This window comes from Gossypium hirsutum, chromosome D10, assembly GCF_007990345.1.
Source record: "Gossypium hirsutum isolate 1008001.06 chromosome D10, Gossypium_hirsutum_v2.1, whole genome shotgun sequence".
NCBI classification, from domain to species: Eukaryota; Viridiplantae; Streptophyta; class Magnoliopsida; order Malvales; family Malvaceae; genus Gossypium; species Gossypium hirsutum.
Window position 1 is genome coordinate 64,365,068 of NC_053446.1, and position 27,896 is coordinate 64,392,963.

Sequence of the window (27,896 nt, forward strand, 5' to 3'; positions counted from 1 at the left end):
TATTTTTAAAAGTGATAAATTAAGGACAATTAATCACAACGTTAATATTTTTCATCAATTATACATAATTTTCTTGGTATAATGATAAATTTAGCCCTTAAAGTTTACACATTCTATCAATTTATTATTGATTTAACAAATTTAACTCACAACATTTACACATTTCGTCAATTAATTGATAATGATTTAACATATATAACCCGTAATAATTACACATTCTATCAGCATTTACGCAAAATGTATACTCATCAAGGATTAAATTTATTTTTATACTAATCAAAATTATGTATAATTAACAGAAACTATTAGTGCTTGATTAATTGTTCGTGGTTACTTTCAAAATTGATAATGATTAAATTACTGTATTTCTTTTAGAGTGACCAATTTGTTCAATATCAAAAAGATGTTTTTTATTTTAATTTCATAGGTAAGTAAATTTCAAAAAAGAAAATCTTTGAAATAAAAAAAAAGGATGTTTTATATAATTATTTAAAGTTACTCTCACATTATTTTTACCCATTCCAAGCTAGCAAGTCTTTTATGTACAAAATGGTATAGCTCCGCAATTTGGATTAACGTTTTGGTGACCTCCATGTGAAGTGAAAGAAAATTGAATTATTATTTTTCCCTCCATACCCCTATAGCACCAAAGAAAGTTGAATTATTAAGGCACAAAAGTACTAAGGAGTAGGAGCTAGAAAAAGAGGGGCATGAAAATAAAGAGACTTTTATTTTTATTTAGTTAAATTTAGATTGGAAAAACAACGCTGGTCAAAGAAATCGCTAGAAAGGTCAAGGGCAAGTTGTTTGATTCGGTTGTCATAGCAACCGTAACTCAAGCCATCGATATTGAGAAGATTCAGAACCATATTGCAGACTTCTTGGGCTTGAAATTTGAGGAACAGAGTATGGTTGGAAAGGCATTTCGACTACGAGAAAGAATGAAGGAGAAGAGGATTCTGGTTGTGTTGGATGATATTTGGGAAAAGTTAGATATTGAGGAAGTAGGGATTCCTTTGGGAGATGAACACAAGGGCTGCAAGTTGCTGTTAACTTCTAGAGAGCTCAATGTTTTAGTAAATGGGATGGATGCTCAGAAAAATTTTCCCATTGGGTTTTTAAATGAAAAGGAAGCCTGGGACCTGTTCAAGAAGATGGCTGGCAACTGTGATGAAAGTTGCGATTTGAAGCCTATAGCTATGGAGGTAGCCAAAAAATGTGCAGGATTGCCAATAGCCATTGCGACAGTTGCAGGGGCTTTGAGAAACAAAAGGTTGTTTGAATGGAAGAATGCTTTACGAGAACTGGAGAAGCCTTCGTCAAGCAACTTCACGGGGATAACTGCGGCACGTTCAGCTATAGAGTGGAGTTTTAATTATTTAGAAAGCGAGGAAGTTAAGCTGACTTTCTTGCTTTGCAGTGTAATAGGCCATAATGGTCTGTTGAGGACTTGGTAAGATATACTCTAGGTTTGGGTTTATTTGAGGGTGTCCACACTATGGAAGAAGCTAGAAATAAAGTATTGACGGTTGTGGCTAATCTCAAAGCGTCTGCCTTGTTGCTTGATAGTTATGATGATGAGCGCTTTGATATCCATGATGTTGTTTGGGATGCTGCTTTAGCTATTGCATTGAAGGACTATCGTATGCTTGTTTTGAGAGATCATGTTCCAAAGGAGTGGTCCGATAAGGAGAAAATGAATAGGTGGAGTGTGATCAGCTTACGTTGTCCTCAGATTATAGCTAACCTTCCTAAGGAGATGGAGTGTTCAGGTCTTTCCTTCTTCCATATGGCCCGTGCAGTTAAAATTCCTCCAAAGTCTTAGATTTGTTCGGAATGCAGTTTCCATCCCTACCTGAATCAATTATTCACCTCACGGACCTTCGCATGTTGTGTCTAAAAAAATGTGCAGTTGATGACATAACCATCCTTGGAGAGCGCAAGAATTTAGAAATCCTCGACCTTTCTGAGTCAGGTATCAAAGAACTACCTATGGCGATGGCACAATTGACTCAATTAAGGTTGTTAGATTTGAGTTGGTGTACAGAACTCGAAATCATCCCACCAAATGTCTTATCAAGTTTGTCTAAATTAGAAGAATTATATATGGGTGGAAGCTTTGTTGAATGGGAAAAGGAAGGAGTAGTTGAAACTGAGAGGAAAAATGCAAGCCTTGACGAATTAAACAATTTGCCTTGTCTAACTACTTTATATGTTCATATTCTTGATGCTCAAATGATTCCAAAGCATCAATTCGTTGAGACATTGGACAAATACAATATTTGTGTAGATGATTATAATAGGTTTGTATGGGTCCAAATCATGAATGTTCAAGAACATTGAAGCTCAAGTTTTGTACAAACATTTATTTGGAGAATGGGTTGAAAATGTTGCTGATAAAAACTGAAGACTTGCGCCTAGAGGGACTTGAAGGCATCAAGAATGTACTTGTGGAGTTAAATAATGGGAAAGATCTTCCACATTTAAAGCGACTTCATGTCAAAAATGGTATGCATGTCCAATATATCAAAATGGACAAAATTGGGTTTTTTGAATTATGCTTCATCAAACTTAAAAATCTACCGCAACTCATTAGCTTTTGCTCTCAAGATGAAAGGTGTTCCATGAGTTCCAAGCCACTACCACTTTTCAATAAACAGGTATTTGCTTGGCTTTATTCATATTTTCTTATACAATTTTTATTTATATGCCCACTGTTTCGTAATACTTCTAATAATAAAAATAAATAATATTATGTAATAGTTTTCGGGGCTCAAAAATAAATTTCAAACTCAAAACAAATGGAAATTTAATTTCTAATCCAAACTTATTGAAAGTCCAAAATCAATTCAATACTCAAAATTTAAACCCAACAATATTTTTTTTTAAATTCTGAAAATGAAATTGGAACCCACAATTCGAACTAAAATTGTCTTTCAAATCGAAAACCATATTTCCAAATTTATGTTACATACTATCTTTCCCTTTCCCCTCCTTTTAGATTTTTAAGAGAAAAAAAGAATTGTGTGTAAATATGTGCAATTTGTTTTCCATCACTTGGAAAGCTTGTAATTGTGTTCCGTTGACACCAAAATAATATGGCACAACCAGACATGCCATTGGGTTACGAATTTGAGGAGCTTGATCATCAAAGGATGCGGCAAGTTGGAGCATCTGTTATCACCCTCTCTCGCTAGAAGTCTGGTGCAGCTCCAATGCTTTGAGATAGAGGATTGCTATTGCTTAAGGGGCATAATACTTACAGAGGAAATTGAAGAAGAAAGGAAAGATGTGATTTGTTTCCCTCGATTAAATTCCCTGGAAATAGTGGGTCTTCCAAACCTCATCTTCTTCAACTCAGGAAACCACAATATTGAGTTCCCATTGTTAAAAGAGCTAAAGATTGAGCGTTGCCCCAAGTTAATAGAATTCATTAGTCAGAGTAGCAATGAGTCTAGCATGCACGCTCTCTTCAGTGAGAAGGTGATTTATTTCATTACTCTTACGCTCTTATATAATTCTGTTGATTTGTCCTTGTTATTTTGTCTGGCATTATATGAGCTAACTTTTGTACTGGCACGAATTAAATATAGGTTGCATTTCCTAGGTTGGAAAAGATGACAATCAACAAGTTGAGAAATGTGAAAATGATGTTTCATAATGACTTTGCACCAGGTTCTTTTCAAAATCTACGAAAAATAAGAGTTGAGAGATGTGGGAGTCTGAAAAATCTATTTCCAGTGTCAATAGCCCAACATCTTCCACAACTTGAACATTTACGCATCACTAATTGTGGAGTGGAGGAGATTGTATCGAAAGGGGAAGGAGTGGAGGAGCAGCCTGTGAGGTTCGAGTTTCCGCAAGTGTCTTCCCTTGAGGTTACATCCCTAAAAGAGCTCAAATGTTTCTATGAAGGGCAACATACAATAGTCTGGCCCCTGTTGAAAAAATTGAAAACAGATTGTTCTGCTTTGCTAAAGATAGTGGCTTCGGAACATCTTAGATTAATCCAAGGAAATGAGCAGCCAGTTTTGTTGGTTGAAGAGGTATGTATATCATTACAACTATATTTCTTTTCATGATTTAAGCCACCGTCACATCCATCTCTTGTTGATATATATATATTATGTGAAACGGTTGTTGCTTATCCATTTTAATTCAGATTTTTTATGCACTTCTTTCAGCTTATTTTTATCATTTTTTTATTTCTAAGTTATTGTGCTTTCTTAAAACAAAATATTCATCTATTTTGGATTGGTTTGATTTTATATTGATTTTGTTGAGGTTTAATCATCGATATCAAACACCAAAATTGTAGATCTTATGTTCTTTTTAAGCATATAGATCAACATTGTGCCTAACTTGTTTATGTTTAATTGGTTTCAAGGTCATTCCCAATTTAGAGGAACTTGAGTTATTAAATTTTGGTGATATGGACCAGTTTCCACCAGCCTTGTTTCAAGAGATTAAAGTTTTTGAAGTGCGTGGTGGCTCTCGATCTTCTATATTTCCTTTCATTCGAAGATTTTACAATTTGGATAGTTTTAAGCTTCGTGATTTTGATTTCAAATACGTAGTCCCTTGTAAAGGAGACGTTGGGACTCTCACACCAATTAGAAATCTGATACTGGATCGTGCCATGAATCTTAATCATATATGGAGGAAAGATTCGGAGTTTGACCATATTCTTTCTAATCTCCAAAAACTCGAAGTTTGGGAATGTGATGATTTGATAAATATTACAGTCTCCTCCTCATCTTTGCAAAATCTCACAACTTTGAATGTGTCATATTGTCAAATGATGACAAACTTAGTTACACCCTTAGTGGTTAAGAATCTTGTGCAATTAACGAGAATGAGGGTGACGGGGTGCACTAAAATGACAGAAATAGTGGGAAATGGGGGAGACTGCCATCAGACAATAGTTGTGAGTAAATTGAAATGTTTAGAACTAAGCTATTTACAGAGCCTCACAAGCTTTTGTTCAAGGAATTACACCTTCAACTTCCCTTGTTTGGAAGAATTAGTTGTGGAACACTGTCCTAGATTAAAGACCTTTACTGAAGGAGTTTTAAGCACCCCACAGTTACGAAGAGTAAAACAGTCGAGTTACCCTGAGAAATGGAGTTGGGCAAGTGACTTAAATTCCACCATACAACAGCTCTACACGGAAAAGGTACAAAGTTAATTAATAAGTTCATAAAACTAGTTAGCTTCTTCCTGTCCTGATACAATTAATTTTCTATTTGTGATTGCCATCTAGTGGAATAATATTATAATTTTTTTTAGGATGGATTCTATGACGGATACGATTTGGACATCTCTGACACAATTCCCAAGTCAATAGAAAAATGGATTAGAAACCCTCAAGAAATTTTGGGCTTCAAAAACCTTGTTTCGTTGCATTTTTATAAATGTAGTAGCTTGAAATACATATTTACTTCGTCTATGCTTTTGAGCCTCAATCAACTAGAAGTGATAAAAGTAAAAGAATGCAGTTCAATGGAACAAGTGGTTAGGGAGGAAGCAATGACAGATAAATTCACATTTCTTGCACTCTTCTCCATAAGAATTGAGTTGTGTTCCAACTTGACAAATTTCTATTTGGGAAGTCAAGCTCTTGAATTTCCAGAGTTGTTTAGAATCGCAATAGTTGAGTGTCCAAAAATGACTACATTTTCTTCCTCAGTTTCAAGAGGAAGTGGAGATGCAAGTGAAAACGTGGTTGGCGAGGGGGGCATCTATGATAACCCTGCAATATTTTTCAGCAATAAGGTAAGTTTAGTATTCAATATTTATCTGCACAACTTATTTCACATTTTCCTTTTATTTGATTAATTTATATGAGTGTGTCTGGTCTATATATATTTTAGTATTAATGTCACGTGATACGTGTTGTATAAATAAATATACGTAATACGTGATAAATATTAGTAAATAAGATAATATTTTTTAATTTGAAGTTTAAAGTATAAATAAATATATAAAATAAGAATAAAGGAAAAACTTAAAAGTGAAATACTAATAAACAATAAAAATTTAAGAGAAGTTTTAAAGTTAAATACTAATGGACAATAAATAATAAAATAATAATAGAAAATAAAATAAAAAATTAATCTTCATCTATTTTAATTTGAAGAATATTTGATGTACTCGCGGTACACAAGCTTCATGTATCATCGGTGAATAAGAACATACAATTATCATTAAATACCACAAAAATATAGTAAAGGGTTTATAAATAAATACTAATAAATTTATCTAAACATAATTAAATAAAAATTAATTATAATTAAATGTTAAAATCCTAAATCTTAAACTTGAAATTATAAGCCCTTAAACATAAGATCTTAAATCCGAAAGTTATTAATATTTATTTATAATAGCTACGACTAATGTTACATAAATTTTTCATCTTTTTTATCTTTTGAATTTGCATTTTTGTCAAATCACCTCAAAATGAATGAAAAAGTTTATGTTTGTTAACTTCGCTTATGTGGCAATCCATGTGTATGCAAAATTAGCAATTAATTAATTTTTAAAATATTTTATATATTTTTAAATATTTTTATAAAATTTTCAAAATAAAATAAAAATTAATTGTTGACATGTCATCTACAGTGTATATAACATCAACAAAGTTAACAAATGTCAATTTTTTTTCTCTACTTTGAATGATTTGACAAATAACACAAGTTCAAAAGATAAAAGAAATAAAAATTTAAATAGAGAGCTAGAATGAAATTTTTTTTTTTATAAAGTTGGAGGGTTAAATAAATTATCTATGCCTAACTATTTTTTAAGGTAACTCATTAAATAACTTAAGTAATTAATGTAAATCATTAATGGAAACTACATAAATATGTGAGTCCAACTTAATTAGAAACAAGCATATTCCCCTGTCGAATCGCATCAATAATAATCATTCAACAATCATTATAGTATATATGAAAGCTCCAAGTTGTATAGAAAAAGGCTTCTTTCTTTAAAAAGAAAAAAAAAATTTTTTGCTTTAGGTTACATTTATGCTGCTGAACATTTCATCTAAGTAAAAAAGGTCCACGTCTGCTAGCTATATTTATCAGTTTATAAATCTTCGTACTTATCTACTCTTTTTGATTGTGTTTGTAAGTAAAGAAGGAAGAGTTTTGATGTTATCTTATAATGAAATTTATGTCAACAGGTTATCATTCCTCGTTTGCAGCATCTGGAATTGTCCTTCGTTAACATTCATGAGATATGGCACCACCCATCCTCCCCATCTGTCGGATTCCTAAATTCCTTGCGAGTGAAGAGGTGTCACAATTTGAAATACCTGTTCCCATCTTTCTTGGTAAAAGATCTTGTGCAACTCCGACGCCTTGAAATTTTGGACTGTAATATGATGGAACAAGTAATATTCACGGATGGATTGGTTGAAGAACATCAAGGGAGGAATCAGATGTTTTTCTCTGAACTAGAATTGCTGTGGCTAAAAGACCTTCCCAAACTCACAAGTTTCTGCTTTGAGAATTACTTTGAATTCCAATGTTTGACAGATTTAGAACTAACAAATTGTCCATTGCTAAAAACATTGATCACTAAATGTGTATCCGAAGGTGAACCTGAAATTGGCCAACATGTACAAGCGAGTAACTTGGAGGTTCATAACTCATCTCTCCTCAATGAAAAGGTCATTTCTTTACGGGTTCTCCTTTTAATTTATGTTGCTTCGATTGATCTTATTCATTTGAAGTTCTTTCTTTTCCATGCATATTTCAGTTATTAACCTAATGAAATGATTTAGCAGGTTGTTTTCCCTAGTTTGGAGAAGTTGCGGATTCAGAATTGTGATTCGTTAGAACAAATTATTGAGCTGCAAGGAGTCATTGCTGATGAGTCACAGTCAACATCAGCTGCTCAGTCTATTATGGCTGAAACAGAGACGACCAAGTTTGTATTTCCCAAACTAATAAACCTCGGATTGGATAAGGTGCCGAGATTGAAAAGTTTCTACTCCAGGATGCATACCACCCAGTGGCCTTCATTGAAACAAATGGACATTATTGAATGCCCCAAAGTACAGATATTTACTCCACAATGTCCTGAGAGTCAGGTTGGAATCTCAAACCAACAACCCTTGTTTTGCGTCAACGAGGTGAGCTCACTAACAGTTTCATACTCCGTGTTCATTACTTGAGATTACCTATAAAATGCCTTTTGAAATAACTAATATTCTTACCTTCCTTTTAAATTTATGAGAAAGAAAATGGAAATGATATTCATTCTGTAGTCTAGTTCTTACCAATTCAAAACTCTTTGATCAATGTTTAATATATTCGTTGCCATCCAGGACACTTTCCCTGTATTAGAAGAACTGACACTGAAGACGAATGATATGGTGAAGGGGATATGTGATGGACAGCTCTCATTGCAGTGTTTCCAAAACCTTAAACTTCTTAACCTCCAATTCTTTCGTGAGGCATCCACTACTCTTCCATATTCATTCATTCGGTCACTACCAATGCTTCATAAGCTTGTTATAGACAATGCTTCCATTTGTCAAATAGTACAATCTGAAGGACTCAGCGACGACGAAAGGCATACATCAGCGTTCTATCAGCTAAAGGAATTAAGTTTGTGTCAACTTCCAGAGTTGACGTTAAAGACTTTTGAACCATCTTTGCTGTCTTTCAAAAATCTAACGACACTGGAAGTTTCAAGATGCCATGGGTTCATCAATTTAATCGCATGCTCTACAGCTAAGTGCCTGACGCTACTGGAAAGATTGAGCATAGATGATTGTGGGATGATAGAGGAAATCATAGCGTGTGAGGCCGAAGAAATGCAAGGCGGCATTGTATTTCCCAAACTGCAGTATTTGCAACTAAGCTGTCTACCATGTCTAGCAAGCTTTTCCTTGGCCCATCACTCGTTGGAATTCCCAGTCTTGCTAATGGTGAAGGTGACAAAGTGCTCCAAAATGAGGAATTTCTGCCAAGGAGATTTAAGCACACCAAGGCTGGAACAAATGCACTTAACAAGAGATGAGGAAGGTGAACTGCAGTGGGAAGGCGACCTTAACACTACCATAAAACATATGTTCGATGAAATGGTACAAATCATTTAAAGGATTTAAATTCACGTGTTTTTACATACATACATACATACATAGTTAATTGAACAATTCTTGGTTTGTTATGATCATGCACAGAATGTGCAAAATTCTGAGGTGACGAAGGTTACTGATCAGTTTCCCAAGCTGGAATAAGGAAATATGTTTGGGTGCTTATGCGAAAAGCTCAATTTCGTTTCAAATCAAAACGAATGGTAATTGACTCTTCTATTTTCATCATGGCTAAACTAAAGATTTATAAAGTGACCATAGATACGCCCTTTTTATTGTAGGTTGAGTTGCTCTACTGAAGCACATGGCTGCATCTGTTGGTAGAACGTGAAAGGTTATTTCAGTTTTTGTAAAACAACTATTTGAACTGTTCCATTTCACATTATAACCTCACAATTCTATTTCAAGTGCATCATGCATGGCATTGGGAACTACAAACATGTAAACTTTTACTAGTAAGCAAAATAAATAAATAAATAAAATCATAAATTAGAGTATGAAAGTAAACATATTAAAGCATACTTTTTGGTTTCACAATTTAAATGATTTGAGTTAATTTGAAGCCAGAAAAAAAAGAAGATAAATTCAATTATAAATTCTGATATTTGAAAATTTTTCAATAATAATAAGTAAATGCTTAATGAAGTAATTAAGATTATAAGGCAACAAGCTTAATTAAGAGGAGTATTTGTAAATATTAGTAAATTTTACGGTAAATATTGTATGAAATAAGCAATTTATTTATTAATTAACCAAATAGTTGTTTTAGGGTAAAAAAATGTAGTAATATGTTACAGTTTTTAGGGTGTTAAATTAATATGATTTGTCTTGATTAAATGTATTAAATTTAATGTAACTATTTTGAATTTTATTTCGGGAATTGAATTGATCCGCAAATCAATATATTAAAAAAAATTTTAATTTGGGAAGGTTTACTAGTAATAATGCTATCTATCTATTGATAAAAAAAATTATTATAATCAAAATAATATTTTCATGGTAAGCTTAGCTATCCTTTACCGTCAACATCCTTTATGGGTTGCTTAGAGTATTATATATAGATGAAGCTTTAGTTCAACACTGATCTTAATTTAATATTTTGATTATACATATTGACAGATTAAAATTCTTTTTGAAGTTTTATATGTCAGAAAATTTTTTATTTTGAATAGTCTACTTACATTTTAATCCATTTAGTATGTTTAATCACTTTAGGTACAAATATATTTCGTGTACCAATCTAATCATGCACTATAATAGCCAATTTTAATTATAACTTGATGGTAGGTGGTTGATGGTTGTTGGGTTTGGTGAACTCTCAAGTGCTCGAGTCTGCTGATCTAAAGGTTGTGGCCATTCATCTTTAATTTCAGTGTCAGCAAAGGTTTGAGAAGGTTGCTAGTCATCCTAATTCCAAGTGTTCTCCCCATCAAAAGTTACATACATCTTTGGTAATCACAATTTCTTCGTTAAAGGATTAAACAGTTTTCATGCTTTAGATGTTTCACTTACACCTAGAAACACACACTTTTCTCCCTTGTTATCAAGCTTCTTTCTCTTTGCATCTGGAATATGTACATAAGCAATGTAACCAAAAAATTTGAAGTGATCTTTCGTTGGTGGTCTCCTTCCACACCAAGCTTCTTCAGGTGTCATGTTTTGAACAACAAAAGTTGGGCTTCTGTTCAAAACATGGATGCTCCAATTTACTGCTTCTAGCCAAAATCGTTTTGGGACCCTTCCACCAGCAAGCATGCTCCTCACCATATTAAGTATGGTTATGTTTTTCCTCTTTGATACGCCATTTTGTTGGGGGGTATATGCAGTAGTAAGCTCTTTTCGAATGCCATGACTCTCACGAAATGCTTCAAATTCCTTGGAGCAATATGCTCCTCCACATTAAGTGCGAAGAGCTTGAATGGTTTTACCGATTTCATTCTCAACAAATGCCTTGAAGCTAGTAAATGCACTAAATGCTTCTAATTTCTCCTGTAAGAACTAAACTCATGTTTTCCGGGAATAATCATGAATGAAAGTAAGGAAATATTTTTTTACCTCCATTAGATGATGGTTTTATTGGCCCTTAGATATTTGAATGAACCAATTCCAGCCACGTTTTGCTCTCAAAGACTTTCCTTTGGGAAATTGTTCACGATTTTGTTTGCTAACAACACAATCTTCACACACCTGGGAAAGAATGACAATCTGAGGAAGGTCGCTGACCATTTCTTTCTGTCTAAGAGTCTTCAAACCCCCAAAATTAAGATGACCATAGTGGAAATGACAAAACCACGAGTCAACCTTCACTTTAGCCATCAAGCAAGGTTTTAAAATATCTTTGCTTCTTCCCAAAGGTCTCAAAGCATGTTATGGAGTTTGAGTCTGATTCAATGGTTGCGTTATGTGGCTTGGCTGTAGTTTATTGCACCTTTGTACTTCTTTCTTTTATGAATAAAATCAATGCTTATTAGAAAAAAAGAAAACAAAAACAAATAGTAGATAGCAACAAACAAAAAAAAAACCTGATGCCCCACTAACATTTTTTTTGTACGTTTAGTCAAAATGAATATAATTAAAAATATTAAATAGATGCCAATTGGTATTATTAATTTTGCTTAGTCCATATTCCGATGGTCATATGTGACTTTTAATCCATTTAATCTAATTTGTTGGTTTTAGTATTGATTGTACCGACTTTTATTCTCGTGATGGTCTAATGATTTGATTCTATTTTGTAATTCCTTATATAATTCGTGCCGTAATAGTTTGATACTTGTAACAAACAAATACAATTTAAAAAATGGCTAGTATTTGGTACAATATTAGAATATTATTATGAGATATTATCTTTTAGGAATATCTAAATATATTGTATATTATTATATATATTTTAAGCATATATTTAGGAATATATTATATATCTTTCCTATTTCTACGTGACTACTGTTGTATAAATATTATGTATATTTTTGAAGCTTATCAATACGATTGAAATGAATTACCTATTCTTGTCATGGTATCTAAGCTTGGTGTTTAACACACACACAAAAAAAATTGTTTTCAATGGTTGGTAGTGATTCTACTTCTCCACCACCAGGGGCAATATAATCCATCAGGGGGAGGGCTGGTTTTACCGCTGAGCAATGAAAATCTCTTTTGGTAGTGTTTGGTAATACACAATCCACTACCAATCGGTTGAATGAACATTCATTTCGAGGGAGTTGATTAGAGCAGGTGAGAGACGAGATGGACTTTATTACTTTCGACAAGTATCAATGGTCAAAGTGGTTTTGGTTAAAGCTCTATCCTCTTTGGAACTTTGGCATAGAAGATTGGGTCACCCTTCCGAGAAAGTAGTAAAGTTATTTCCTTATGTTAGTAACTCTAGAGATCATTTGAATAAATCATGCAAAATTTGGCATCGTGTTAAACAAACAAAAAATAGTTTTCTAGTTAGTGAATAGAAAGCCACTTGAATTCTTGAGTTAGTTTATTGTGATTTATGGGGTTTTTATGATACTCTTTCATATTGTGGATCTCATTAATTTTTTACATTGGTTGATGATTTCTCTTGTGCTCTTTGGGTATATCTATTGGTTAATAAGAATGAGGTTTTCAAGCAGGGGCAAATGTGAAAAATTTTTCTTGGGGTCGAAATTAAATTATAATTTTCAATAGTCTATATCTTTATAATTTTTAAAGGATTAAATTAAATCTTATCATTATTAGGGGACCAAAGTATAATTTTATATTTATTAATTTAAATTTTTAAAATTTTTAAAGAGCCTAAATGAATGATTTTCCATTTTAGGGGGGTTAGGGTCTTTGCCATCTCATAGATCCACCGCTATTTTCAAGATTTTCATGTCATTTTTTTACTATGATTGATCGTCAATTTTCCCAATAGATAAAATTTGTGAGAAGTGATAATGAGACGGAATTTAATTGCCTCCAAGACTATTTTCTTACAAATGACATTATTTTTTAAATTTCTTATGTTAGTACTCCTCAACAAAATGGGAGAGCGAAAGGAAACATCAACACATTTTAAATGTGGCTTGTGTTTTGCATTTTCAAGGAAATTTGTCTATATTGTTTTTTGGGAGTGTGTTTTGACTGCTTTTCATCTTATTAATTGAACTCCTTCACCTCTTCTTTATGATAAAACACCGAATAGAATATTGTTTGGTAGACTTCTTTTAATTGATGATCTTTGTGTGTTTGCTTGCTTATGTTTGGTTCATAATTAACATTCTAAAGGTGAGAAGTTCATTAGTCAGAGTCAAAAGTGTGTTTTTGTTAGCTACCATTTTGGCAAAAATAAATAAAATATACCTTGGTATAAGACATTTTGGGACGGCTGGCATGTCATTTCTGAGTTGTTTCCACGAAATGCAATCGATACATTAATTAATCAATAGCATCGTCTCTCAAAGATGTTATCTAAACCTTGAAAACATTCTTCCTTATTTCTTGTTTTTTTCTACTTTGGTTGTGATGTGCTTTGTTTGATGCTAACCACTCCATTAAATAAATCATCCAAAAACATATATTAGATGAGGAATAGATGGTTGAAGAAAGAGAAAGCAAAAATAATAATAAAAGAAGGAAATTAATTAGGAAAATAACCTTATATGAAAACACTCATACACTTGGATAACTCATTCACTCCACCTTTAAGAGGAGAAAAAGAAAAACCTTGTTTATGTAATAAGACATTTTGGGTTGTCATTTCTGAGCTGTTTCCATGAAATACAATCCAAACTTCCTTTCCTACTTTTAAAGTAAGCAAGAAGTCGTCTTTCTCAGTTTACTACTTTCTGGCTTTGCTCTGTTAAGAAGAAAAAAAAAACAGAAGGGGGAAAACTATCGGTTATTGATCATAGCCAAAAGGTACGCCGTCTGCTTTTCCTTTCCCTGCTTTGCTCTTACTCTTTTGATATAAGCTTAGGCAGGCAGGTTTAACCATGAGAATAGACTTCTTTTATGCTTTAAATCTCTAAAAAGGGGTGAGTATTAGGAAAGCTGCATAAGCACTTGCGTTTGGGATGTATCAACAACTTGTTGCTTCATGGTTATTCAGAGGCTGGGTGATTTATCTTGTAGTCGACCACCTTTTTTTTTATTCGATGCTTTATTTCCACTCAAAACTATATATGGTTGGAAAGCTGGTTTGATAGCCCACTAAAATTATATGAAAAATCATTTCAAAAAACAAATTAAATATATATATATATTTAAAAGTGTTTGTTTATATATTATTTAGAAATTCCTTTTATAACATAATTATTATTATACTATTTTGAAATTTGAAATTTCAATATTTAAAAAATTAACTAATTTAAAAAATGTGCAGCGAACTAAAAAAAAGAACATTAATAAACAAGAAAATTAGCATATATAAAAATTTAAAATAGGATTTGAAATATATTGTTAATATTTTCAATCTAAATTTTAAAATATTTAAATTATGAAAATATGTTGATTTAAAATGATTATAGAACTTATATTTCAAGAAAACCATTATAAAAAGTATTTATTCAAGAAAAACATTTTGTTATGGCCTATTTATGTAGTATTATAAAATGTCGATTTCAAAAAATTATTAAAAAGTAATACTAAATAATTAGTTTATATATAAAGAAATTATAGTTTATTAAAATCTGAATTAAAATGCTTTAAACAAAATCTAAAACCAAAATTTTTTTTATATTGTAAAATTATTGTTAGAAATTTTTAGTATAACAAAAAGATATTATTGATATTAGTCACTTACATAACGTACAAACTAAAATAGTTTTACAGGCTTCTGTAATTATTTATATGATTAATATTTTAATAATTTAACCATTTAATTTATCAATATAATTGTACTTGTAATGCATGAAAATTTTCGAACCGATTCGATATCTATATCGTATCGATCTAAAATACTCTATATACTAATATATAATCAACGATTGAATTTTTTTACAAAAAGAAAATAGTTAGAAGTTTTAAATTTACATCAAATTTGACATGTATAATCTGCATGAATAGACCATAAAATATAACAGTTGGATCGTTAAAATATTAATTATATAAATAGTTACGAAAGTGTGTAAAATTCCTTTAGCTTTTACATAAATAAGTGGATCCTTCTCCTTAATGTTAATAAATTTTAATTTTGTTATCACATAATATTTAAATTATGAATTAATATTAAATAATAAATAATAAAAAAAATATAAATGTATATAGGGCGAGTATTTGGTACACTGACAACGTACTTTTTTTATTCCACAAGTAGTCTTAAAAAATTGACATATGTCTCTCTTTTTTAAATATGTTACTATACCCTTATAAGATACTGGTCAACCTCCTGACCCTACTTGTTGAGTCTAAAACCTCCACTTACTAAATAATTTCCACAATTTATTATTAATGTTTATTGGACAAAACACGTTAGCAAACAAAATAAATTAATTATAAATAAATACATATATGAAATAAAATATAAATAGAATTATTTATAAATAAATTATTAAATATGAATCATATAAAAACATAAGAAAAAGTTGAAATAAAGAAGAATTGAGATTTTACGAAACGTTGAGGCCTGTGAAACACAGTTTCCTATGGTACTTGGAGAAACGTTAGTAGAAATTCTCCCAGGATACAACAACAAAAGTGATCAAAGTAGTAGCACCTCTACAACAATCAACGAACGAATTTTGCCTTTTTCTATCACCGGAATGTTTGAAAAACGAAGAGGAAAGTGAAGAGTTTTGAAATCAACAGAATTTCGGCATAAAAAATTATTTGAATGTGTGTTTAATACTCTAGAATACACAGCCTTTTATAGGCATTTCGGATAAGAAGCCAAAAATCAATTTAATTTAAAAATTAAATCAAATCAGTTACTGTCCATATATAAGTAGATTATGTCTGCTGAGAAAAAATAAATTCGTATTGGGCTTAAAATATCCGCATGGACTGGTCTAAACATTTTGGATCGCCCACGTCATGCAGGTGCGCGCCCAACCCCATCAAATTTGGACCTACACCCCCTACGCGTGAGACAAGGTTACAAGCATAGTTATTCAATTATTTTTACAGAGAGTTCACATATATAAGCACATCTCACACTTGGTATTTAACCAATGTGGATCTAAGCCTTTACTTTTTCTCAACAATATTTCAACTAGCTTACTTTGAGCATCAATTTCTCATTCACCACTCAACTATTTTGAGCATATGATATGCCATTATAAAGGACTCATGGAGTAGAATATGAAACCATAAAATTATGATTCAACTCTCCACTTTTACCTATTGAGAATATGCCTCAAAGCTCCAATAAAAGTAATTTTTCCAACAATATTTTTAGTCTCCATCAGTAAGGTCAAAGTAGGGTCAAGAGATTGACAAGTGTCCTATAAGAGTATAGTAAAATTTAAAAAAAATTAAATATTTTTAAAAAGAGACATAAATTTTTTAAAACAGCTTGTGGACTAAAAAAATATTGCTAGTATACCAAATAATCACCCATAAATTATTGCCTTAATCAAAATATAAGAAATAGGTTTAATTTTGAATTAGTTTAAATTAATTTAAAAGAAATTTAATTTCATGATAAAAAATAGTATTTCAAAATAATTAGAAAGATTTAATTTTTAAACAATAATTAAAAACAAATTTTTAAAAGATGTGTTGAAAAAATATTCAAAGTGTAAAAAGACAATTTATTCCTTCAATGCTTAGGAAAAAATATTCCTTAAAAAAAGATACTTATTAGATATATGTCTGTATTAATAAAAAGAAATATATTAACAACGTCACTTTAATTGCCATAAAAGTAAAACATTAATCACATATTTATAATTTTAAAATTTTAACTCTTCAATGGTAGTTAAGATTATGCAAATGAGTTTTCTTTTTTCTTTTTTTAAATATAGGATAATTCAAGTTTTGGTCTTTGTTGTCGCTGTGGTTATTCAGTTTGCTCTCTCAATGGAGTTTGTTATTGCCATCGTTGGCTCTATTGTCGCTAAAGCTGTAGAGTATACGATCTCTCCTATCAAAAACCATGTCAAATACCTTTCCAATCATCAGAAATATGTTGAAACCCTCAAGAACCGAGCTAATAGGCTGAAAGATGCAAGGGACGGAGTGCAGCATTCTGTTGATGCAGCTAAACGAAACGGTGAGGAGATCGAAGGCGATGTTGACAAATGGTTGTCTGCAGTCGACAAAATGATCCTTGAACAAGTATAGAAAGTGATCCAAGATGAAGAAAAAGCAAAGAAAAAGTGTTTCATTGGTCTGTGTCCTAATTTCAGGACTCGTTACAAGCTTAGCCTGAAAGCTGAAGAGGAGGCAAAGGCTGTTGCCGAGCTACTTGAACATGGCAAGTTTGAAAGGGTTTCCTATCGTGTAGCTTCGCAAGGTATCGTGGTTGCACCGGTTAAAGGTTATGAGGAATTCGAGTCAAGAATGTCAATTTTGAACGGAATAATGGAGGCACTAAAAGATGATAGCGTCAGCGTTGTTGGGGTGCATGGTATGGGCGGGATTGGAAAAACAACGATGGTCAAAGAAATCGCTAGAAAGGTCAAGGGCAAGTTGTTTGATTCGGTTGTCATAGCAACCGTAACTCAAGCCATCGATATTGAGAAGATTCAGAACCAAATTGCAGACTTCTTGGGCTTGAAATTTGAGGAACAGAGTATGGTTGGAAAGGCATTTCGACTACGAGAAAGATTGAAGGAGAAGAGGGTTCTGGTTGTGTTGGATGATATTTGGGAAAAGTTAGATATTGAGGAAGTTGGGATTCCTTTGGGAGATGAACACAAGGGATGCAAGTTGCTGTTAACTTCTAGGGAACTCAATGTTTTATTAAATGGGATGGATGCTCATAAAAATTTTCCCATAGGGGTTTTAAATGAAAAGGAAGCTTGGGACCTGTTCAAGAAGAAGGCTGGCGACTGTGTTGAAAGTTTCGATTTGAAGCCTATAGCTATGGAGGTAGCCAAAAAATGTGCAGGATTGCCAATAGCCATTGCGACAGTTGCAGGGGCTTTGAGAAACAAAAGATTGTTTGAATGGAAGAATGCTTTACGAGAACTGGAGAGGCCTTCGTCAAGCAACTTCACGGGGATAAATGCTGCATATTCAGCTATAGAGTGGAGTTTTAATTATTTAGAAAGCGAGGAAGTTAAGCTGACTTTCTTGCTTTGCAGTGTAATAGGCCATAATGGTCTCGTTGAGGACTTGGTAAGATATACTCTAGGTTTGGGTTTATTTGACGGTGTCTACACTATGGAAGAAGCTAGAAATAAAGTATTGACGGTTGTGGCTAATCTCAAAGCGTCTGCCTTGTTGCTTGATAGTTATAATGATGAGCGCTTTGATATCCATGATGTTGTTTGGGATTCTGCTTTAGCTATTGCATTGAAGGACTATCGTATGCTTGTTTTGAGAGATCATGTTCCAAAGGAGTGGTCCGATAAGGAGAAAATAAATAGCTGGAGTCTGATCAGCTTACGTTGTCCTCAGATTATAGCTAACCTTCCTAAGGAGATGGAGTGTTCAGGTCTTTCCTTCTTCCATATGGCCAGCGCAGTTAAAATTCCTCCCAATTTTTTCAAACAAACCAAAGGCCTCAAAGTCTTAGATTTGTTCAGAATGCAGTTTTCATCCCTACCTAAATCAATTATTCACCTCACAGACCTTCGCATGTTGTGTCTAAAAGAATCTACAGTTGATGACATAATCGTCATAGGAGAGCTCAAGAATTTAGAAATCCTTGACCTTGCTAAGTCAGGTATCAAAGAACTACCTAAGGAAATGGCACAATTGACTCAATTAAGGTTGTTAGATTTGAGTTGGTGTAGAGAACTCGAAATCATCTCACCAGATGTCTTATCAAGTTTATCTGAATTAAAAGAATTATATATGGGTGGAAGCTTTGTTGAATGGGAAAATGAAGGAGTAGCTGAAAATGAGAAGAAAAATGCAAGCCTTGACGAATTAAACAATTTGCCTTGTCTAACTACTTTAGATGTTCATATCTCTGATGCCCAAATGATTCCAAAGCATCGATTCGTTGAAACTTTGGACAAATACGTTATTTGTGTAGGTGATTATAATAGGTTGGTATGGTACCAAAGTCATGAATGTTTGAGAACATTGAGGCTCACGTTATGTACAAACATTCATTTGGACAATGGGTTGAAAATGTTACTGATAAAGACTGAAGCTTTGTACCTAGAGGGACTTGAAGGCGTCAAGAACGTACTTGTGGAGTTAGATAATAGGAAAGATCTTCCACATTTAAAGAGACTTCACATAAAAAATGGTATGCATGTACAGTATATTACAATGAATGAAATTGGGGTTTCTGAATTATGCTCCATCACACTTGAAAATCTACCGCAACTCATTAGCTTTTGCTGCCAAGACGAAAGGTGTTCTATTATTTCCGAGCCCTTACCACTTTTCAATAAATAGGTATATGTTTGCTTTTATTCATAATTTCTTATACAAGTTTTAGTTAGTAATACTTCTAATAATAAAAATAAATAATATTGTGTAATGGTTTTCAGGGTTCAAAACTAAATTTCAAACTCAAAACAAATGTAAATTTAATTTCTAATCCAAACTGACTGCCTAACAAATTTTTTTAATTCTGAAAATGAAATTGGAACCAACACTTCCAACTAAAATTGTCTTTAAAATTTAAAATCATATTTCCAAATTATGCTACATTCTATCTTTCCCTTTCCTCTCCTTTTAGATTTTAAAGAATAAAAATAATTGTGTAAATATGTGCAATTTGTTTTCCATCACTTGGAAAGCTTGCAATTAACACCAAAATAATATGGCACAACCAGGCATGTCATTGGATTACGAATTTGAGGAGCTTGATCATCGAAGGATGTGGGAAGTTGGAGCATCTGTTATCACCCTCTCTCGCTAGAAGTCTGGTGCAGCTCCAATGCTTTAAGATAGGGAATTGCAAGTGCTTAAGGGACATAATACTTATAGAGGAAATTGAAGAAGAAAGGGAAGATGTGATTTGTTTCCCTCGATTAAACTCCCTGTGTATAGCTGGTCTTCCAAACCTCATCTTCTTCAGCTCAGGAAACCATAATATCGAGTTCCCATTGCTGGAAGAGCTATGGATTGGGCATTGCCCCAATTTTATAGAATTTTATTAGTCAGAGTAGTAATGAGTCTGGCATGCACGCTCTCTTCAGTGAGAAGGTGATTTATTTCATTACTCTTACGCTCTTATATAATTCTGTTGATTTTTCCTTGTTATTTTGTCTGGCATTATATGAGCTAACTTTTGTACCGGCACGAATTATATGTAGGTTGCATTTCCTAAGTTGGAAAAGATGATAATCCAGAAGTTGAGAAATGTGAAAATGATGTTTCATAATTACTTTGCACCAGGTTCTTTTCAAAATCTACGAAAAATAAGAGTTGAGGGATGTGGGAGTCTGAAAAATCTATTTCCAGTTTCAATAGCCAAAGATCTTCCACAACTTGAAGATTTATACATCACTAATTGTGGAGTGGAGAAGATTGTATCGAAAGGGGAAGGAGCGGAGGAGCAGCCTGTAAGGTTTGAATTTTCGCAAGTGTCTTCCCTTGAGGTTACATCCCTAAAAGAGCTCAAATGTTTCTATGAAGGGCAACATACAATAGTCTGGCCCGTGTTGAAAAAACTGAAAACAGATTGTTCTGCTTTGCTAAAGATAGTGGCTTCGGAACATCTTAGATTAATCCAAGGAAATGAGCAGCCAGTTTTGTTGGTTGAAGAGGTGTTGAAAGCTGGACTGCAATGCAACATGGAGCCGGAAGCATGCTACTATCGAGACCAGCAGCTATCGAGCTCAGCTCATTTTGCTTGGTGTGCACGAATGGTTTTCAGACCAAATGAAGCAACTGATATTGCTGTTTTGTTTTGATGTAACTTAGTTCAGTTTGATTGTAACTAGCTTTAATAGTTAGTTGGATTAAGTTTGTGATTGGATTGATGATGTAAAAGCTGATATGTCAGCTTATTTTGTATTTGACTTAAGCTTGTATTAGTTTAGTTTAAGTGGGAGTAGTTATGTCATTAGGTATCTGTCAAATGAACCAAAATTTGTAGCTCTTTTATATATTCAAATCTTGAATGAAAAATGCAATGTTCAGTTACAACTTTGCTGAGTATTCAATTTTGTTCATTGCTTTGCTTTTTCTTTGCTTCGATTCTTCTTGCTTCAGTCTTACAAATACAGATTTGAAACTTTGTTTGATGCTTGCTGCTGCCATTGTTCCAACAAATGGTATCATGAGCCCGAGTCTTTGAGGGGCCTTTGTATGCAATCTGTTGTGTTCGAATCAAAACCAACAGCAAGTTCAAAATTTGGTAAGATCGAAGCATTTGGATTCAGTCTAGCAGGATGAGTTTCACTCCACCTCCTCCATCTGTGTTCACTGGAGAGAAATATCACATTTGGATAGTCAAAATGAAGACTTACCTCCAGGTACATGATCTCTGGAGTGTGATCGAGAATGATGCTGAACCACCTCCATTGAGAGCCAATCCCACCATTGCACAGATGAGGCAGCATGCTGATGAGCGAGCCAAGAAGCATAAGGCTATGGCCTGCTTGCAAAATGGAGTCTCTGATGTGATATTCACTCGTATCATGGCCTGTGACTCACCAAAACAGGCCTGGGAGAAGCTGAAGGAGGAGTTCATGGGGACTGACAAGACAAGGCAACAGCAGGTGATCAACCTCAGGAGAGACTTTGAAAACTTGAGGATGAAGGAGTCTGAGACCATCAAGCAGTACTCAGACAGGATAATGGCCATTGTCAACAGCATTAGGCTCCTGGGAGTGGACTTCACAGAGAGCAGAGTTGTTGAAAAGGTTATTACAACTCTCCCTGAGAAATTTGAGTCTAAAATCTCTTCACTTGAGGACTCGAGGGACTTATCAGCCATTTCATTGTCTGAGCTGATAAACTCCCTGTATGCACTTGAGCAAAGGAGGGCAAATAGGCAGGAGGAGAATCCTGAAGCTGCTTTTCAGGCTAAAGCCAGTGAAGGCTCGAGTGTGACTGCAAAAGGCAAGAAGCCTTGGCACAATAGAAGGGTCAAGTCAGGAAGAGATGAAGCAAAAAGGGTGTTCCCACCATGTGTTCATTGCAAGAAGACAACACATTCAGAAAAGTATTGCTGGTTTAGGCCAGATATTCAGTGTAGAAAATGCAAGCAGTTTGGCCATGTGGAGAAGGTGTGCAAGGGCAAAATAAGAGAGGCTGCTCTGCAACAAGCTAGACCTGCTGAGGACATTCAAGCTCAGGAGGAGCAAGTGTTCACAGCAACTTGTTTTGTTGGCACAACCAAGGCCAGCAATGATTGGCTACTAGACAGTGGCTGCTCACACCATATGGCAGCAGATGAGAAGCTGTTCAAGGGCCTAGACAGAAGCTTCCACTCGAGGATTAGAATTGGAGATGGTAGGCTGATTGAGGCTAAAGGCAAGGGCAGTGTGCTGATTAGCACTGGTTCAGGTAACAAGCTGATCTCAGATGTGTTTTTTGTACCTGACTTAGACCAGAATTTGCTTAGTGTAGGCCAATTAGTTGAAAAAGGCTATACATTGGTTTTTAAGGATGGTTGTTGTATTGTTCAAGACATGAATGGTCTGGAGTTAGTCACAGTCTCTATGACTGATAGGTGCTTCATGCTGGATGTTAGCCAAATAGAAAGAAAGGCATACACCAGCCTTGTTGAAAGCACTGACTTGTGGCATAGGAGACTAGGCCATGCAAATTTTAGATCCATTGATCTGTTACATAGGCTGAATTTGGTTGATGACATTTCAAAAATTGAAGTTAGTGGGAATGTTTGTGAGGTTTGTGAGCTTGGTAAGCAGGCTAGACTGCCTTTTCCTGCTGACAGTGCTTGGAGAGCTCAAAACAAGCTCGAATTGGTGCACTCTGATGTTTGTGGCCCTATGAGAACACCTTCAATCAGTGAGAACAGGTACTTTGCCCTGTTTATAGATGCTTTAACAAGGTTGTGCTGGGTCTACTTCTTGAAGCAAAAGTCAGAAGTGTTTGAAGCCTTCTGCAAATTCAAGGCTTATGCTGAAAATCAGTCAGGCTGCAAAATTAGAGCCTTGAGGACTGATAATGGCTCTGAATATGTGTCTGAGAGATTCCAGAAGCTTTGTGACAGTGCTGGGATTCACCATCAGCTCACAACAGTCTATACTCCTCAACAGAATGGAGTCTGTGAGAGAAAGAATAGGACTGTACTGAACATGGCCAGGTGCCTCTTGTTTCAAGGCAAGCTTCCAAGTCAGTTTTGGGCTGAGGCAGTCAACACCTCAGTGTATCTGCTCAACAGACTGCCAACTAGAGCAGTCAAGGATAAGACTCCTTTTGAGGCTTGGCATAGAGTCAAACCTGTGGTAACACACTTGAAAGTGTTTGGCTGTGTATGTTATGCTTTTATTCCAGTGGAAAAGAGGACCAAGCTCGAGAGCAGGGCTACTCCAGGAATCTTTGTTGGCTACAGCAGCAACAAGAAGGGCTATAGAGTGTATGATCCTACAGCAAAGAAGGTTTTAGTCAGCAGGGATGTAAAGTTTGATGAGGAAAAGGTGTGGAATTGGAATGGTGTTGAAGCTGACTTGTCTGAATTGGACCAGTTAGACTTGGTTGCTGAACCTGCAGAAGAAGGACCAAGTGTTGATGATACACCAGTGAGGGGCACCAGAACTTTGGCTGATGTCTATCAGAGGTGCAATGTTGCTGTGATTGAGCCCTCAGACATTTAAGAGGCTGCTAAGAACAGAAGCTGGATGAAAGCTATGGAAGCTGAGTTGGAAATGATCAACAAAAATCAGACTTAGGAGTTAGTGAGCAGACCAGAACACAAGAGAGTCATAGGAGTTAAATGGGTGTACCGGGCGAAGTACAATGCTGATGGCTCACTAAACAAGCACAAGGCTAGGCTTGTGGTGAAGGGCTACAGTCAGCAATATGGTGTTGACTACCTAGAAACTTTTGCTCCAGTGGCAAGACTGGATACAATTAAGCTGCTGTTTGTTTTAGCAGCTCAAAAGCAGTGGAGAGTTCACCAATTGGATGTCAAATCAGCATTCCTGAATGGTTTTCTCAAGGAAGAGATCTTCATCGAGCAACCTGAAGGTTTTGAAGTTGCTGGACATGAAGACAAAGTGTATAAGTTGAGAAAGGCCCTCTATGGCCTGAAACAGGCACCAAGGGCCTGGTATGACAGAGTTGATGCTTACCTGACCAAACTTGGATTTGTAAAGAGCCTTAGTGAGCCTACTCTGTATGTTAAAAGGTCAGAACATGAAACCTTGCTGATTGTCTCCTTGTATGTGGATGATTTACTTGTAACAGGGAGCAAAATTGAGCTCATTGATGAGTTCAAAGTCCAAATGCAGCAAGTGTTTGAAATGACAGATTTGGGGATCATGACTTACTTCCTTGGCATGAAAGTTCACCAGTCTGATCGAGGTATCTTCATCAGCCAACACTCATTTGCTTTGAAGATCCTAGACAAATTCTGCATGCATAATTGTAAAGCAGTCAGTACACCTGTGGCCCAAGGAGAAAAGCTGACTAGCAGTGGTGATCAGCAGAGGGTTGATGAGAGGCACTATCGAAGCCTAGTTGGTTGTCTGTTGTATCTAACAACAACCAGTCCAAACATCATGTTTGGTGTCAGTCTGTTATCGAGATTTATGCATTGTTGCAATGAGGCACATTTGAAGGCAGCAAAGAGGGTCCTTAGATACATCAAGGGCACTGCTAGTTTTGGTGTAATGTTTGAAAGTGGGAACCAACTGAAACTAGAAGGCTACTCTAACAGTGACTGGGCAGGATCCCTCGATGACATGAAGAGTACCTCAGGACACTTCTTTACACTTGGATCGGGGATGTTTTGCTGGAGTTCAAAAAAGCAGCAAACTGTTGCTCAGTCCACAGCTGAAACAGAATACATTGCTGCAGCAGGAGCAGTTAATCAGGCCATTTGGCTAAGGAAGCTGCTTCATGACCTTAATGAAACTCAAGATGAAGCAACTGAAATTTAGGTGGATAATCAGTCTGCAGTTGCAATAGCCAAGAACCCTGTGTTCCATGGTAAGACTAAGCATTTTAAAATCAAGCTGCATTTTGTTAGAGAGGCTGAACAAGCAAAGGAAGTCAACCTTGTGCATTGCAGCTCAGGGGCACAATTGGCTGACATAATGACCAAGTCCTTGGGGCTGCTCGATTTGAATCTTTGAGAAGTGCAATTGGAATGTGTTGCATACAGTCCAAGGAGGAGTGTTGAAAGCTGGACTGCAATGCAACATGGAGCCGGAAGCATGCTACTATCGAGACCAGCAGCTATCGAGCTCAGCTCATTTTGCTTGGTGTGCACGAATGGTTTTCAGACCAAATGAAGCAACTGATATTGCTGTTTTGTTTTGATGTAACTTAGTTCAGTTTGATTGTAACTAGCTTTAATAGTTAGTTGGATTAAGTTTGTGATTGGATTGATGATGTAAAAGCTGATATGTCAGCTTATTTTGTATTTGACTTAAGCTTGTATTAGTTTAGTTTAAGTGGGAGTAGTTATGTCATTAGGTATCTGTCAAATGAACCAAAATTTGTAGCTCTTTTATGTATTCAAATCTTGAATGAAAAATGCAATGTTCAGTTACAACTTTGCTGAGTATTCAATTTTGTTCATTGCTTTGATTTTTCTTTGCTTCGATTCTTCTTGCTTCAGTCTTACAAATACAGATTTGAAACTTTGTTTGATGCTTGCTGCTGCCATTGTTCCAACAAGAGGTATGTATATCATTACAACTATATTTCTTTTCATGATTTAAGCCACCGTCACATCCATCTCTTGTTGATATATATATATATATATATTATTTGAAACGGTGGTTGCTTATCCATTTTAATTCAGATTTTTTATGCACTTCTTTCAGCTTATTTTTTTATCATTTTTTATTTCCAAGGTATTGTGCTTTCTTAAAACAAAATATTCATCTATTTTGGATTGGTTTGATTTAATATTGATTTTGTTGAGATTTAATCATCGATATCAAATGCCAAAATTGTAGATCTTATGTTATTTTTAAGCATATAGATCAACATTGTGCCTAACTTGTGTATGTTTAATTGGTTTCAAGGTCATTCCCAATTTAGAGGAACTTGAGTTATTAAATTTTGGTGATATGGAACAGTTTCCACCAGCCTTGTTTCAAGATATTAAAGTTTTGTAGTGCGTGGTGGCTCTCGATCTTCTATATTTCCTTTTGTTCGAAGATTTTACAATTTGGATAGTTTTAAGCTTTGTGATTTTGATTTCAAATACGTAGTCTCTTGTAAAAGAGACGTTGGGACTCTCACACCAATTAGAAATCTGATGCTGGATCGTGCCATGAATCTTAATCATATATGGAGGAAAGATTCGGAGTTTGACCATATTCTTTCTAATCTCCAAAAACTCGAAGTTTGGGGATGTGATGATTTGATAAATATTACAGTCTCCTCCTCATCTTTGCAAAATCTCACAACTTTGGATGTGTCATTTTGTCAAATGATGACAAACTTAGTTACACCCTTAGTGGTTAAGAATCTTGTGCAATTAACGAGAATGAGGGTGATGTTTTGCACTAAAATGACAGAAATAGTGGGAAATGGGGGAGACTTCCCTCAGACAATAGTTGTGAGTAAATTGAAATGTTTAGAACTAAGCTATTTACGGAGACTCAAAAGCTTTTGTTCAAGGAATTACACCTTCAGCTTCCCTTGTTTGGAAGAATTGTTTGTGGAACGCTGTCCTAGATTAAAGACCTTTACTGAAGGAGTTTTAAGCACCCCACAGTTACGAAGAGTAAAACAGTCGAATTACCCTGAGAAATGGAGTTGGGCAAGTGACATAAATACCACCTTACAACAGCTCTACACGGACAAGGTACAAAATTAATAAGTTCATAAACAAGTTAGCTTCTTCCTGTCCTAATACAATTAATTTTATTAATACTTCATTAATCATTGAAGAGTGTTAATCGTTATTTTGTTATTGTTTGCATTTTCTATTTGTGATTGCTATCTAGTGGAATAATATTATAATTTTTTTTTAGGATGAATTCTATGACGGAGACTATTTGAACATCTCTGACACATTTCCCAAGTCAATAGAAATATGGACTAGAAACCCTCAAGAAATTTGAAGTTTAAAGTATAAATAAATATATAAAATAAGAATAAAGGAAAAACTTAAAAGTGAAATACTAATAAACAATAAGAATTTAAGAGAAGTTTTAAAGTTAAATACTAATGGACAATAAATAATAAAATAATAATATATAGAAAATAAAATAAAAAACTAATCTTCGTCTATTTTAATTTGAAGAATATTTGATGTATTGGCGGTACACAATTTTATGTATCATCAGTGAATAAGAACATACAATTATCATTAAATACCTCAAAAAAATAGTAAAGGGTTTATAAATAAATACTAATAAATTTATCTAAACATAATTAAATAAAAATTAATTATAATTAAATGTTAAAACCCTAAATCCTAAACTTAAAATTCTAAGCCCTTAAACATAAGATCTTAAATTCGAAAGTTATTAATATTTATTTATAATAGCTACGACTAATGCTTAATAATGTTAAATAAATTTTTTATCTTTTTTAACTTTTGAACTTGCATTTTTGTCAAATCACCTCAAAATGAATGAAAAAGTTTATA

General features: G+C 34.2%; 3 protein-coding genes across 7 annotated transcripts in view; all 3 read left to right on the plus strand.

Moving 5' to 3' along the window:
* The window catches only part of LOC107941480 (uncharacterized), a 98,798-nt gene that overhangs the window by 62,482 nt on the left and 8,420 nt on the right, over window positions 1-27,896 (plus strand). The gene's annotated exons all lie outside the window — the stretch shown is intronic.
* On the plus strand, window positions 909-11,159 carry LOC107941475 (uncharacterized). The gene is made up of 14 exons (XM_041102044.1): window positions 909-1,453; window positions 1,570-1,772; window positions 1,913-2,303; window positions 2,597-2,660; window positions 3,112-3,483; window positions 3,594-4,046; window positions 4,388-5,176; window positions 5,290-5,775; window positions 7,184-7,672; window positions 7,790-8,137; window positions 8,333-9,094; window positions 9,194-9,309; window positions 9,388-9,440; window positions 10,394-11,159. Exons 1-12 carry the CDS (start codon window positions 909-911, stop codon window positions 9,248-9,250), a joined length of 4,959 nt encoding a protein of 1,652 aa, XP_040957978.1. The 3' UTR covers window positions 9,251-9,309; window positions 9,388-9,440; window positions 10,394-11,159.
* Window positions 17,045-26,386, plus strand: LOC107944142 (probable disease resistance protein At4g27220). Of its 2 annotated transcripts, none has more exons than XM_041103609.1 (4): window positions 17,045-19,597; window positions 19,981-20,353; window positions 20,464-20,916; window positions 26,320-26,386. In XM_041103609.1, the coding sequence occupies exon 1, from the start codon at window positions 17,582-17,584 to the stop codon at window positions 19,595-19,597; it is 2,016 nt and encodes a 671-aa protein (XP_040959543.1). In that variant the 5' UTR covers window positions 17,045-17,581; the 3' UTR covers window positions 19,981-20,353; window positions 20,464-20,916; window positions 26,320-26,386. The 2 variants fall into 2 exon arrangements, with proteins under 2 accessions (XP_040959543.1, XP_040959544.1); XM_041103610.1 differs by lacking the exon at window positions 26,320-26,386 and adding an exon at window positions 25,970-26,046.

What these genes read in the sequence shown, in the direction of transcription:
- LOC107941475 (XM_041102044.1), top strand. Translation starts at nt 909, where the DNA reads ATGGTTGGAAAGGCATTTCGACTACGAGAAAGAATGAAGGAGAAGAGG. An exon ending in CATCTCTCCTCAATGAAAAG is followed by an intron (nt 7,673 to 7,789) that starts GTCATTTCTTTA and finishes ATGATTTAGCAG; the next exon opens with GTTGTTTTCCCTAGTTTGGA. An exon ending in AACATATGTTCGATGAAATG is followed by an intron (nt 9,095 to 9,193) that starts GTACAAATCATT and finishes GATCATGCACAG; the next exon opens with AATGTGCAAAATTCTGAGGT.
- LOC107944142 (XM_041103609.1), top strand. Translation starts at nt 17,582, where the DNA reads ATGTCAATTTTGAACGGAATAATGGAGGCACTAAAAGATGATAGCGTC.